Raw genomic sequence first — 15,139 nt, 5'->3', positions numbered from 1 at the left:
ACCTCCCTATGTCCACATTTGACTCATTTCTCTCTGCCTCCTTCTTTCCACTCCTCTCCTCTTTTGACCTCACCCTCTCACCGTCCCCCTACTCACAAGGCAGGCAATACGCTTGACCTCATCTTTACTAGATGCTGCTCTTCTACTAATCTCACTGCAACTCCCCTCCATGTCTCCGACCACTACTTTGTTTCCTTTTCTCTCTCGCTCTCCTCCCACACTACTCACTCTGCCCCTACACAGATGGTAATGCGCCGCCGCAACCTTCGCTCTCTCTCTCCCACTACTCTCTCCTCTTCCATCCTATCATCTCTTCCCTCTGCTCAATCCTTCTCCCTCCAATCTCCTGATTCTGCCTCCTCAACTCTCCTCTCCTCCCTTTCTGCATCCTTTGACTCTCTGTGTCCCCTATCCTCCCGGCCGGCTCGGTCCTCCCCTCCAGCTCCGTGGCTTGATGACTCATTGCGTGCTCACAGAACAGAGCTCCGGGCAGCGGAGCGGAAATGGAAGAAAACTAAACTCCCTGCCGACCTGGCATCTTTTCACTCCCTCCTCTCTACATTTTCTTCATCTGTTTCTGCTGCTAAGGCCACTTTCTACCACTCTAAATTCCAAGCATCTGCCTCTAACCCTAGGAAGCTATTTGCCACATTTTCCTCACTGCTGAATCCTCCCCCCTCTCTCTGTGGATGACTTCGTCAACCACTTTGAAAAGAAGGTTGACGACATCCGATCCTCGTTTGTTAAGTCTAATGACACTGCTGGTCCTACTCACACTGCCCTACCCTATGCTTTGACTTCTTTCTCCCTCTCTCTCCAGATAAAATCCTGCGACTTGTGACTGCAGGCCGCCCAACAACCTGCCCGCTTGACCCCATCCCCTCCTCTCTTCTCCAGACCATCTCCGGTGACCTTCTCCCCTACCTCACCTCGCTGATCAACTCATCCTTGACCGCTGGCCATGTCCCTTCCGTCTTCAAGAGAGCGAGAGTTGCTCCCCTTCTCAAAAAACCAACACTCGATCCCACTGATGTCAACAACTACAGACCAGTATCCCTTCTTTCTTTTCTTTCCAAAACTATTGAGCGTACCGTCTTTAGCCAACTCTCTTGCTATCTCTCTCAGAATGACCTTCTTGATCCAAACCAGTCAGGTTTCAGGACTGGTCATTCAACTGAGACTGCTCTTCTCTGTGTCACGGAGGCTCTCCGCACTGCTAAAGCTAACTCTCTCTCCTCTGCTCTTGTCCTTCTAGACCTGTCTGCTGCCTTTGATACTGTGAACCATCAGATCCTCCTCTCCACCCTCTCCGAGCTGGGCATCTCCGGAGCTGCTCACTCCTGGATTGCGTCCTACCTGACCGGTCGCTCCTACCAAGTGGCGTGGCGAGAAGCTGTCTCCGCACCACGTGCTCTCACCACTGGTGTCCCCCAGGGCTCAGTTCTAGGCCCTCTCCTTTTCTCCCTATACACCAAGTCACTTGGCTCTGTCATATCCTCACATGGCCTCTCCTATCATTGCTACGCTGACGATACACAACTAATCTTCTCCTTTCCCCCTTCTGATAACCAGGTGGCGAATCGCATCTCTGCATGTCTGGCAGACATATCAGTATGGATGACGGATCACCACCTAAAGCTGAACCCTGGCAAGACGGAGCTGCTCTTCCTCCCGGGGAAGGACTGCCCGTTCCATGATCTCGCCATCACGGTTGACAACTCCGTTGTGTCCTCCTCCCAGAGTGCGAAGAGCCTTGGCGTGACCCTGGACAACACCCTGTCGTTCTCCGCTAACATCAAGGCGGTGACCCGCTCCTGCAGGTTCATGCTCTACAACATTCGGAGAGTACGACCCTGCCTTACACAGGAAGCGGCACAGGTCCTAATCCAGGCACTTGTCATCTCCCGTCTGGACTACTGCAACTCGCTGTTGGCTGGCCTCCCTGCCTGTGCCATTAAACCCCTACAACTCATCCAGAATGCCGCAGCCCGTCTGGTGTTCAACCTTCCCAAGTTTTCTCATGTCACCCCCCTCCTCCACACACTCCACTGGCTTCCAGTTGAAGCTCGCATCCGCTACAAGACCATGGTGCTTGCCTATGGAGCAGTGAGGGGAACGGCACCTCTGTACCTTCGGGCTTTGATCAGTCCCTACACCCAAACGAGGGCATTGCGTTCATCCACCTCTGGCCTGCTGGCTCCCCTTCCTCTGCGGAAGCATAGTTCCCCCCCCAAAAAAAATTGTAAAGTGGTTATCCCACTGCCTATAGGGTGAATGACGTAAATGTGCCCTTGAGCAAGGCACTTAACCCTAATTGCTCCTGTAAGTCGCTCTGGATAAGAGCGTCTGCTAAATGACTAAAATGTAAATGTAATTATTGTGAAATATTGGAGTATGGGCATTACATTTTGATTCCCAATTACATTGTTTTTCAATTTTGCACCAAAGAGAGATTGTGTGAGCAATAATAGAACCAAAGAGTAGTTTACATTATTTAAGGGATATATCAGTGAAGACCACCTCTTCCAGGGCAATAGGAAACACCATTTTTCTCTGTATACTCAGCCAGGGGGTGGAAAACGTATGTCTAAACCAATTTAGGATGGGGCGAAATGCTAACAATTTAAGTTTGGTTCGAATAGTCCTCCTACGTCTTTTCCTCTTTGTAAGTTTGTTAATTTTAGCTGAGATTGCTTACCTTGCCATATACATTTTGAAACCACACTATGGATTTTATCCCAATAACCAGATGGGGTAGACATGAGAAACATTGAACTACAGAAATTCAGCCGTGGCAATATATTCATTTTGACAATAGATATTCTGCCGGTTAAAGCAACTGGGATGTTAGTCCATCTACTAAGGTCGGATTGAATTAATTTGAGCGTTCTGTTAAAGTTTCTGGCAATGGTTTTATCTAAGGAAGGAAAAAGATCAACTCCCAAATATTTAAAATGGGAAACAATTGGGATTCCATAAGAAGATATTAAGTCCTCCTTCTGGCTCTTGAGAAGCAGTAGGGCTGATTTGGTTGATCAGTAGATTTTATGGATATTGGTGTTATTTCCTTTGATTGTAGATTTGCTTGAGCCAGGGGTTCTATGGATAATAAAAATAGCAAAGGAGAAATTGGATCGCCTTGTTTGCTGCTTCTAGTGAATCTGAATGGAGCAGAGCAGATATTTCCTCATGACTATGGCTTAGGGATTGGCATATAGTATTTTAATCATATTAATGAAATTGGAGCCAATTGTCATATGTTCCAAGACAAACCAGAGATACAGTATGACCATTCTAGTCTATCAAGGAGCTGTTGTTTCTGATGCATTTAAGATATGGAATAGTCGAGGGAGGTTATCCAGGATGAAAGTTTTTAACAAACCCGCTTTGGTCCGTGTGGACCAATTTGGGTAAGTTTCAAGACGGGATGACATATTGGAAAACAGTTTAATATAAAATCAAATCAAATTTGATTGGTCACATACACGTATTTAGCAGATGTTATTGTGGGTGTAGCGAAATGCTTGTGTGCTTATCTGTGCTTATCAAAGATAGGGGCGAGAGTGAGAACACTGGTTGGCATCCTTCAATTATTTTAATAAAAGTTAGTGCTGTATCCACATCTCTCCCAAATGAACCTTTGTGAAAGGCTGTGTTAATCATTTTGAGCAATAGTGGACCTAGTTGATTCCAACATTTTTAATAGACCTCAGGGGGAATACCATCCCATCCATGTGATTTGCCTTTATTCATTCTATCCAATGCTCTTTTGAGTTCATTGAGAGAGATTTGGGCTCCCAGCGAGGCGGCTTCCCTTGTTGAGAGAAGAGGGATTCTTAATTATTTTAGAAAGGACTTAGTCTGTTTCAGACACAATAGTTGCTATATCAGCTAATTGATCATTACTGCATAGCTTGTTGGCCAGTAAATGACTGGGACGATTACCATGGAAGTAATGGTTGAGTCTAACTCGATGGATGGCAAATTCTGCACTCTGTCTTACCAATAAATTAAGTTCTGTCTTGACTTTGGAAAGCGTAAATAGCTACCTGGTCTGAAAAAAAGTGTTTGTTGAGAACGCTCTAACGCAGTTAACAATATTTCCAATTCTGATATCTGATTTAATTGTGATTTATTCAACCCAGATGCAAATGCAGTTGCATTATTTTTAATAAAACCTTTGGTGGGATCCCATAGAATCCGGGGGCCATTGACTGATTTTTGTTATTTATTATCATTAATTAATTTAGTTTAATTTCAAATTGATCACAGAATGAAGGGTTTTGTAGTAATTAAACATTGAAACGCCATCTTGTGGCTCTTTTAGGAGATTCTGAAATGTGTAATAGGCAGTAGTAGGCGTGGTGATCTGACAAGATCATGTTGAATTTCTATTTTCTTAATTGTAGAAAATAGAGGTGTAGATAATAATATAAAATGGATTCTGGATAATGTTTTATGCCTGTGTAGAAATTGTACTCGTTTGCTTTTGGATTATGTGCTCGGCAGGCATCAATGAAGTGTAATCAGAGAGTACAGTATATGTTGGAGAGGCTTGGTTGCGTGTGGATTGTAATTGGTCTTATTAGATTTGTCCCGCATGTTCAAAATAGTGTTCATGTCTGTCCTAATAACCAGATGGAATTGAGTTAATTCTAACAATATGCTGTTCAGAGAATAAAAAAATGTAGGATCATATGAATTTGAAGCATACACATTAATTAAAGCAATATTCTTTCCATTATGGATACATTTAAGGAAAGTGATTCTGCCTTCTTGGTCTTCACCTTTACCCAAGATCGTGATTTTGTGTTTCATTATGATTACCCCTTTAGTTTTGTTTGGGGATGATGAAAAAGCAGCCAGTTTGTACAAATGGTTTCTGTATTCTATGTGCATCCTTATGTTTCTTGGAGTATTGGAGTATTGCTATATCAATATGGTTTCTTGCTAGGATATCAAGACAGCTGGAACGTTTGATAGGACAATTTAAGGTAAGAGAGAATAGCTAGTGTTGTCATTGTTTTTCAGAAAATAATGTTATATTAATGATATAATTGTTATCTTTAGTGTTGATAAACACATAGATGTGTAAAAAAAACAGGACCCACAGGGAAACTCACCCGTTGGTCATTCCCCACCAAGAAAACCCTCCCTGCATTAGCTAGCTAAGTTAGTTTAAGTGAAAAAAATTATAAAAAAATAAAGCTATCTCTCTCTCTCTCCTGCTTCTCCTTAGTTTTTGAAGAAATTAATCTGTCCAAAACCATTCAACTATTGTCTTTCTCTCTCTTTGAGTCAACTGCTCACCACATTTTATGCACTGCAGTGCTAGCTAGCTGTAGCTTATGCTTTCAGTAATAGATTAATTCTCTGATCCTTTGATTGGGTGGACAACATGTCAGTTCATGCTGCAAGAGCTCCCATACGTTGGAGGACATCCTCCTGATGTCATCATAATTACTGTGTAAGTCTATGGAAGGGGGTGAGAACCATGAGCCTCCTAGGTTTTGTATTGAAGTCAATGTACTCAGAGGAGGACGGAAAATACCTGTCCTCCAGCTACACCATGGTGCTACTCCAGAGAGTGCTGTTGAGGCTACTGTAGACCTTAATTGCAAAACAGTGTGTTTTAATGAGTAATTTGATGAGATGTGAATATATTTAGTATAGTTCTATCTAAAAAAGGATAACTTTTTTATGTTTCAAATTGTACTGTACAACACTGCCCCATGTAAAAAGAGAGCTTATATTGCTAGCTAGCTACCAACAGACAAAATAACTTACTCGTTTGTCATTTACCCTCCTGAGTCCTGGTCCAGCTGGTCTAGGATGCCGCGGTTGCTTGCTGGTCTCGCAATAATTTTTTTCCCGCTGTCTCAACTCAAATAAATAGGGCTGTACGTTCCTATGTAAAAGAACATCAAACAATGTTTTGTCGTCCAGCTCTTCTTGGAAAGAGGAATCATCAGAAGTAGCCATTGTAGCTAATTATTTAGCAATCTCGGCTCCTGTGAACCTATAAACTAGTACTGCCCTAATTTGGAAAAGCCTGCCATCGAGGGAGGGAACAAGGAAGTATGACTCCTGTCAGGCTGTAGTCTTTACAAAGCCAGGGTAAATGTGTCAACCTAGACATCCTGCAATGTCCTGGCAGATAAGAACATTGTTGAGACAAGTCCAATGGCTCTATCGAACAAGGACAACCATATCTACTCGCTGCTAGCGAAACACAAAGGCCACAATAATTGCTACAAAACATGACAGCAGGCTCAATCAACCAATGACGTCATTGGTTGAACTCTCCCGGCGCAAAAATGAAAAAATACGCTATAGTGCATAATTGTCTGAAACACCCTCTCATCACTCATAATTATGTAGGAAGAATGGAAAAACACCCTAAATAGTGTCTAGTGGTGAAGTTTCCCTTTAAGGTATACAAAAATAAGTAAAAGTAAAACATAAAATAAGTCACCATTTACAGACCTTTACAGTTTAGTTAGCAGACTTGATGAGTTATGGTGGGTAATGAAGAAGAAAAAAGTTAATATAACAATATATGCAAGCCAAAACAGTCAAATAGGATACTGTAGCTGTAGGCATTTAAGTGCTCCATACTATGTACAAAAAAAGACAAGTCAGAAGTCAGAAGTTTACATACACTTAGGTTGGAGTCATTAAAACTTGTTTTTCAACCACTCCACAAATTTCTTGCTAACAAACTATAGTTTTGGCAAGTCGGTTAGGACATCTACTTTGTACATGACACAAGTAATTTTTCCAACAATTGTTTACAGTGGGTCAGAAGTTTACATACACTAAGTTGACTGAGCCTTTAAACAGCTTGGAAAATTCCAGAAAATGATGTCATGGCTTTAGAAGCTTCTGATAGGCTAATTGACATCATTTGAGTCAATTGGAGGTGTACCGGTGGATGTATTTCAAGGCCTACCTTGAAACTCAGTGCCTCTTTGCTTGACATCATGGGAAAAGCACAGCCTTATTGCTTAAGTATCGCTCCCGCCTGCTGTGTACCGGACTAGCTGGTTAAGCTAGGACCCAGCGTCCTTCGCTCCCACCTGCCAAACACTTGCCCTCGCCGTCGTTAACAGAACTGCGGGACAACAGTGCTCGACAGTCGGGGACGCAGGACACTGTCTACCGGTGTACAGCTAGCTAGCTACCGTTTGTCGCCCCCGCCTCTTCTTCTGTCGGTTTTATCGGCGGCTGGTATCCAACGTTATTGTGCATTAACACCCCCCTACTGTACTGGAGTGCCCCCGCCTCCCCTAGCTTAATAATTGACCAATAGATGTGTAAAGACGGGTTCCTGCAAATGCAGGAATACCCACATGCAGGAACGCCCCAAATTGCAGGCTGCAATTGCATCCTTCTCAGTAGGCTTTTTCTACTTTTGCTAGTAATCCCACGACTCTGGATCAGAAGGTTGTGTGTTCGATCCCAGTGTTGGACAATGTTTTTTTATTTTAACCCTATCCCAAACCTTAACCCTTACCTTAAGTTTAGGCACTCATTCCGAATGGTTTTCATTTATTAAATTGAATATGGTGTGCAGACTGCTCGACTTGACATTTTGAAACTTCTCTGGACTGCCGGTCCAAAAACATTTCAAACAGTTGGTGAAGCATTTCAGTCTTGAATGCTATAGTGTCGCAGTAATGTCTGGCACAACCTCACCTTTTGAACTTTTTAATAACTCCTGCTAACAAGATAAACTGAACAAAAATATAAAAACGCAACATTCAACAATTTCAAAGATTTTACTGAGTTACATATAAGGAAATCAGTCAATTAAAATAAATAAATTAGGCCCTAAATCTATGGATTTCACATGACTGGGAATACAGATATGCATCTGTTGGTCAAAGATACCTTTAAAAAAAGGTAGGGGCGTGGATCAGAAAACCTGTCAGTATCTGGTGTGACCACCATTTGCCTCACGCAGCACGACACATCTCCTTCGCATACAGTTGATCAGGCTGTTGTTTGTGGAATGTTGTCCGTCTCCTCTTCAATGGCTGTGCGAAGTTGCTGGAGACTGGAGGGAGCTGGAACACGCTGTCATACACGTCGATCCAGAGCATCCCAAACACACTCAATGGGTGACATGTCTGGTGAGTATGCAGGCCAGGGATGAACTGGATCCTTGCGACATGGGGCCGTGCATTATTTACATTTACATTTTAGTCATTTAGCAGATGCTCTTATCCAGAGCGACTTACAGTTAGTGAGTGCATACATTTTTCATACTGGCCCCCCATTATCATGCTGAAACATGAAGTGATGGCGGCGGATAAATGGCACGGCAATGGGCCTCAGGATCTCGTCACGGTATCTCTGTGCATTAAAATTGGGATTGATCAAATGCAATTGTGTTCATTGTCCGTAGCTTATTCCTGCCCATTCCTGCCCATTCCATAACGCCACTATGGGGAGCAAGCAGATGAGCTTCCCTGAGACGATATCTGACAGTTTGTGAAGAAATTATTTGGTTGTGCAAACCCACAGTTTCATCAGCTGTCCGGGGGGCTGGTTTCAGACGATCCCGCAGGTGAAGAAGCCAGATGTGGAAGTCCTGGGCTGGCATGGTTACACGTGGTCTGCGGTTGTGAGGCCGGTTGGACAAAATGATCTAAAATGACAGAGCCGGCTTATGGTAGAGAAATGAACATTCAATTCTCTGGAAACAGCTCTGGTGGACATTCCTGCAGTCAGCATGCCAATTGCACGCTCCCTCAAAACTTGAGACGTCTGTGCCATTGTGTTGGGTAACAAAACTGCACATTTTAGTGGCCTTTTATTTTCCCAAGCACAAATTGCACTTGTGTAATGATCATGCTGTTTAATCAGCTTCTTGATATGCTACACCTGTCAGGTGGATGGATTATCTTGGCAAATGATAAATGCTCACTAACAGGGATGTAAACAAATTTGTGAATATGGACAATTTCTGGGATCTTTTATTTCAGCTCATGAAACATGGGACCAACACTTTACATGTTGCGTTTATATTTTTGTTCAGTGTATGTACTGTAATCCTCCTGTTGCACTCTACACATTTTACTTTAGTCACTCACATCTGTTTCTGTAAAGTCTGAATCTACATATTTTCTGAGTTCTGTACACCACAAGTACGTCGTTTGCAGGTTAATACAATTGTTTCGTTTAAAAACCATCACTGAGAATCATGTTCAATAGAAGCTATGCAAACTGGAGGACAACATCCAAAGAGCTTTGATTATTTGGTGTAAGGTTTGGTAAACTTTACACTGGACCTCCTTCCCTGACTGTGTTTTTATCTTTGCACTCGTTTCTGAAAACCACTGGGGTGTCTGCACCAGCGTCTGTCTGTAAAGAAGGTATTTATGGACATTAGCATTTTTTAAATAGAAATCGAGCTCACTTTGTCAATGGAGTTGTGAATACTAAAAGTATTTTAATTCAGTCAAAGGAATAAATATAGGCAAATGTGTGTGTGTTCACCGATCCATTGTTGGTTTGACGACAAATCATTAAGATGCAGAATTTTTCAAAGAATACAGACCTTAAGTTATTTTAAGGATTTGAAATGTCACTGAAGTGCTATATCCCTATGGATAAGGGAACCTTTTTGAAATGTCAGCCACTTCACTTGTCAACCTGTTACCCACCCAACCCAAATCATGATATTAAGTTGGACTTTTTCTTGCGTTACAGTAGACAGAAGGGTTTTCTTTGCAATCAATTAGATTCTAAACATTCTGAAAATAACCAACACTACAATGCCAACAGAAGTTCAGTTCAATCACAGGTACATAGTACCTGGATTTCCTGGCCAAATAATACATCAGTCAAACAAGGTCTTAACTGCTTACAGTACATTTAGTGATCCAAACAATGAAATTACAAAACCTTTAATTGTGCAGAGTCAGTTTTTCCATCCACATTCAGTACAACAATGTGTAAAGTGACTTCATGCACAGACTGAAATGCAAAGAGTTCTAAAATCCATTATATCCATAGATTTCCAAAAAAACTAAACGATACAGACTGGTGGATGCATAGTTTCTCATACAGAAGCCCAGTTTCCCAAAAAGTATAGTTCTAGTAAAGTCACATTTCCCAGTGCAAAAATCAACCATTAGCCAGTACCCCTTGACACTTCTTGTGATCCTAAGAGTTAGGTAGGGGGAAGCAACATAGTGGAAGAAGGTAAACCTAATCTTCCAGATCTACTATAAGAGGTTTGGGCTAGATTTCAGACTGAACACCCGTGTTCTGTGCAGAAACTAAAGGAGAATCCACATAGAATTGACAGGTGAGTTACATTCTACCAGTCTAACTGACAGGGAACATGAGTGTGGGATATTAAATAAACAGAGATTAAACCCAACATTGTTGAAAAGTGAAAGGCAGTCATGTTGTCATTGTTTTTTGCAACAGATACATCTCCGGTTTGGTTTAATGTTAAAATGACCCTTGACACTTTTTTTTGTCAGTCTAAATAAAAAGTATATCCAACCAAATTCACAAGTTAAGGCTTCACTGTGTGTGATAGACATTCGGACACCCAAACAATGAAACCTGTGGTGGACAGAAGGGTTTGACCAAATGTCAGTAAACAGAATATGTGGAAGGAGGATAACCTTAAAAAGACAAGTTAGTCAATGACTCATATTAGTAGAGCATGGGGCACAGAGACTGGTGGAGGGCTATTTGGACATTTCCTTATTTTCAGTGACTAGGAGTAAAGTTAAAAACCATACTTCAGGGGCACAAATTAAAAGCTTGGTAAAAGGAGAGAATTCACTACAACCAATACAGTTTGTGACATTTGATAAGTCATTTAAAAAGGCACAATGAAATAAAATGGCATGCGCTTAGTTTCACTTTGGAGATAGAGTACAGTTTCACACAGCACCCTGTGTGTGTGTGTGTGTGAGATCATTGCTTCTGTAAGACTAGGAGTTGTAAGACTACAGAGGCACTAGAGAATCACAGTGATGTCAGAGGGTTCACTTCATCAAACTGGCTCAAGAGGTGAGCAATACAGAACAAGATCTGTCCTAAAATCAGTCCCTTGCCCCGCCAGCCTGCTAAATGAGACCTATTAAGACATTCCTATTGGTATTAGACCTGTCAGTGTGTCACAGTGGACATAGCAGCAGCTGTCTGTACATGTTATAGATGTTTCTGTACCAGTGGGCAGAAAACAATTGAAAACAACAAGACACCATGTCTGTCTGTGAGCATCATGTCCTATGTCTGGTTCCCACTGGGCAAAGTGGACATAATGAGTAGTTTTAGAGTGCCTTGACACACTACTGAATAGAATGGGTAAGAGTGTCGTCAGCTGCATGCAAACATATAAATAAATAAATCAACAGCATTCAGTGATCTCCAATATCTACTAAATCTCCACTGTCTCCTAGTCGACCAATGGCTTCTGAAAGATTAAGGCAAATCCATCCTGAAATAAACCAGGTCAAAAGGGACTCAGCAAAACATTCCACCTGGCATTTCAAACCCATTAAAACATCATAAAAAAAGGCATCCAATGTTTTGGTTTTTGATGATGACCTGACGTTACATCCATTGTACATCAGTTCTCTTCCTTGAGTCCATTCTCACATGCCAATACACCTGTTCATTGGTCTGTTGGCCATTCAGTCTCTCTGCTCATTGGTGGCAGCAAAGGGGGTCAACTCAGTTCCATCCTAAATCCAGCACCCTTCACCCCTGTCCTTGCTTTGACCTTTGACCTGTTCCCCAGTGAGCCCCTGGTGGTCTACTTGAGGCGCTGGATGAGGGTGTGTGTGAGGCCCAGGCCGAGTAGCTGTTGGGGGGAGAGCTGGGCCAGATGACGGAAGGCCTTGAGCAGTTTCTCCCAGGTTATCTCCAGCAGGCTGGGCACCACCAGCCACACAGACAGAGACCCAGTTCTCCTGTTCTCCACCCCACCATGCACATACATACAGCCAGCCTGGGAGAGGGAGATGTGATTGGAAATCATACATCCAAGTGCATGTTTGGGTTTGTGTGTGTGTGTGTTTGTGTGTGTGTGTGTGTGTGGTACTGACCGGTGTGACTGCAGCACAGTGGAAGTAAGCAGGCTCAGGCATGACACTGAGCAGCTTGGTCCACTGGAAGGTCTGCAGGTTGACCTTCCAGTGGTCAACCTGCAGACCTTCCATTGTAACCCCCACATAGAAACACCTCTGTGGGGGGAGGAAGAGCAGATTGAACACTGACTCCCAGTCCATAGCCTGGACACACAGCTGATTCCTATTAAACTGAGATGTAAAGTTATTACCCTGCCTGACCTGGACAGAGCTGTGACATCGCCGTGCGGCAGGATACCCTGACAACAAGAACAGGACACCCATCTGTTTACTGATCTGTGTACACACACACACACACACACACACACACACACACACACACACTTATGCAACCAACCAATGTTTTCATGAGGTTTGGTGACAATCTCCTCTCAGGAGTTATTCTCTAGGTTGTAGGCATATATCTGAGGTGGGGGGGGGGAACAGAATGTAAACCCCATGTTAAACAATGTCAGTAAAAACAACCATCAGCATTCACTCCTCCTGTACTGTACCTTGTCTAGGGGATATGATGTCCAGGAAGTCCCGCCTCCTAGGATGTATATTCTCTGTCCATCATGAGCCAACTAATGTCTGTACCTGAAATAGGGAGAAAGAGAGAGATTAACAGAATTTCCTGGATGCAATGTATCCTGTTTAAGGGGGTGGGGGGTGTAACTACCAGAAGATTAGGAGGTATAGAGGGTGACTGACCGCTCCTCGGGCAGGTCTGTAGTGGGGGGTGTTGGGCTTGAGGTGGGTCCACTCCCTTGTGGTCAGGTCCAGCCTGTGCAGGTCTGTGCTGTAAACGTAGCCTGTCGTCCCTCCAAACACATACAGGTAGCCATTAATGATGGCCATCGCCTGCAGGACGGAGGTAGGAGAGAGGACATGGTTGTTAGGAAACCCCCCTAAATGTCAAGCCAAGGGTTTAGAATTAGGCGATTTGTTACAGTCGTAGGGTGACCACGTCCTGGATTGTGTAGGACAGTCACGCATTTTGGGCCTTTGTCCCGCAGATCTGAGACAAGACGTTAGGGATGTTGCGGTGACCATATTATCGGCAATTATGAGTCATGACTGAAGTAAAATTCCACATGACCGTTCACAGTAATCTCCTTTTATGCACTCTGGACATGCTTTGGTAATACCCAACTCACTAACGACCATCAGGTCTTCAATGACCTGGTACTCAGTGCTCTATTGTCCCTCTAACCACTCTGACATCAATGCAAATGCAATTGAAAATCCCATCAAACACTCATCATCAAAACAGTAGGCCTGTCTTACTTTTAAAACTCACTGTGATGATCAATTTGAAGAAAGTAGTTCAACAGCAGGTTGAAACAGTGTAAAACATGGTTTTTGTTTCAAAGACTAACACAACGAAATGGACAGCGCTTTCTAAGGCGATTATTAATTCAAAACTCCCATAAGCATAATTAGAGCTTATGCATAGGCTTATGAGCCCAAGCCTGAAGATGAAAAAAACGGAATTAAAATTATGATTGTGCCGTTATACAATACAAAGCCTACCGCATATCATGCATGGTAAAAAAAACATAAAACAAAACTGATTTACGAGGTCTTTGGTACATAATTGGTCTAGCCTATATACAAATTTGAGTAATGGCCTTTGAGTGTACACTACCGGTCAAAAGTTTTAGAACACCTACTCATTCAAGGGTTTTTCTTTATTTTTACTATTTTCTACATTGCAGAGTTCAGTTCAAGCTTGCTGAGTGTCTAACCAACTAGGCTAGACAAGTGGCTTGTCCATTGGGTATTGTTGAATGACAAACACACACTGATAGCTACCCTGAGAGAGAATTATATTATATTATATTATATTTATATTATAAACTCAGCATGACCAGCTTGTGCAACTATTGTAGCTACCTCATAAGTGGCTGTCACACACCAGCCCCTCAGAACCTGGAGGGGAAACCCCATCTATCACTCTTGAGTCACAGATACTTTTCCCATCTTTAATCTGAGTTTGAAAACTGTGGTTACCACTGATTGGTAAACACTGCAGTATTTCTTATGGATATATATTAAGATCTACTCAACAAATTCAGTAGTACAAATAAAAATGACTGGCAACGCATTGTACTGAGGAAAAATGTTTGCTGCCCAACATTAGCCATCTAATTTCCATGACAGTTGACAACTGGCTTCCGTAGCAAGCTGAACTAAAGTTAGTTACCTGCATAAACTACTTGGTCACAGTCAAAGCTAAAGTTAATCGTCTGTCTCGAACATTGTAATTCGAAGAGCTGCCTTCCCTAACCAATAAAGCTAGCTATTTAGATTGCTCGGCAGCTAACTAATTATAGCTAGGTAACGTTACTTCTACATGGCTAACAGCTAACGTTAGAATACAGTGCAGTGTTTGTTTACAAATTTAAGTCTCTGATGGGAGGACTCCCGGACAGTTTCTCGAATTTGTTGAGCTGATTCAAGCCGCAACTACATTCACCGTCTTCAGCAGAGGACAGAGGACAATTAAAAGTATCTAAGAACAGTAAATAAAAAAACGTTAATGAATTTAAATAATGTGGCAACAGACTGCGATACGACGGACCAAAACATCATCCATTCACGTCAATTTGCAGCGTCGTTCACGCCAGCTGAAACGCTCCAGCCAAATAGATAATCGGGAATGCATTCAAGCGTCACAGCATTCTGAAACGTTGGTAAATGTGTTAAACTGTTTGCAAACAAACGTCTACGCAGATAGGTGGTACATTTAGTCAGGGATATTTAACAGAGCAGACCTTTTGAGAGAAGTGAATGTATTACGGATGGCTTGAAGTACTGAAAAAAATTGAATAGCTTGTAGTAATGAAAAAAAATGAATTTTATTGTCAGATAGAAGTACTCTGGCAGGGAAAACCATGGGTTTCAAAACATGGTCATTCAGCCCATCAGAGAGAGCCAAAGAGGTATAGGGAATCCACCACCATTGCTGTGACTGGTTAACAAGCAATCTGTACTGTAGCGCCTTCTATCTGCTCACTGGTTTGGAAACAAAT

General features: G+C 42.5%; 1 protein-coding gene across 11 annotated transcripts; it reads right to left on the bottom strand.

Annotated features, from left to right (window-relative positions):
• Nucleotides 1-9,863: 9,863 nt before the first annotated feature.
• LOC121532179 (kelch domain-containing protein 10) lies at nucleotides 9,864-14,743 on the bottom strand. Of its 11 annotated transcripts, XM_041837947.1 has the most exons (5): nucleotides 12,816-14,734; nucleotides 12,617-12,701; nucleotides 12,324-12,398; nucleotides 12,081-12,218; nucleotides 9,864-11,983 (listed from the first exon to the last, which is right to left on the bottom strand). In XM_041837947.1, exons 3-5 carry the CDS (start codon nucleotides 12,384-12,386, stop codon nucleotides 11,789-11,791), a joined length of 396 nt encoding a protein of 131 aa, XP_041693881.1. In that variant the 5' UTR covers nucleotides 12,387-12,398; nucleotides 12,617-12,701; nucleotides 12,816-14,734; the 3' UTR covers nucleotides 9,864-11,788. The 11 variants fall into 11 exon arrangements, 6 of the variants coding, with proteins under 6 accessions (XP_041693881.1, XP_045060927.1, XP_045060928.1 ...); XM_045204992.1 differs by having other exon boundaries at nucleotides 12,081-12,701; nucleotides 12,816-12,965; nucleotides 14,689-14,743; XM_045204993.1 differs by having other exon boundaries at nucleotides 12,324-12,701.
• Between the last annotated feature and the right edge of the window lie 396 nt (nucleotides 14,744-15,139).

This window comes from Coregonus clupeaformis, chromosome 19 (genome assembly GCF_020615455.1).
Source record: "Coregonus clupeaformis isolate EN_2021a chromosome 19, ASM2061545v1, whole genome shotgun sequence".
Lineage (NCBI taxonomy): Eukaryota > Metazoa > Chordata > Actinopteri > Salmoniformes > Salmonidae > Coregonus > Coregonus clupeaformis.
The sequence above is the reverse complement of the archived record's forward strand: the minus strand, read 5'-3'. Positions and strand labels throughout refer to the sequence as shown.

Excerpts from the sequence above, each read along its gene's own strand:
- LOC121532179 (XM_045204992.1), bottom strand. The coding sequence starts at position 12,386 with ATGGGTGTCCTGTTCTTGTTGTCAGGGTATCCTGCCGCACGGCGATGT. Across the intron at positions 11,984-12,080 it reads ACTGTGCTGCAGTCACACCG|GCTGGCTGTATGTATGTGCA; the intron begins GTCAGTACCACA and ends TCCCTCTCCCAG.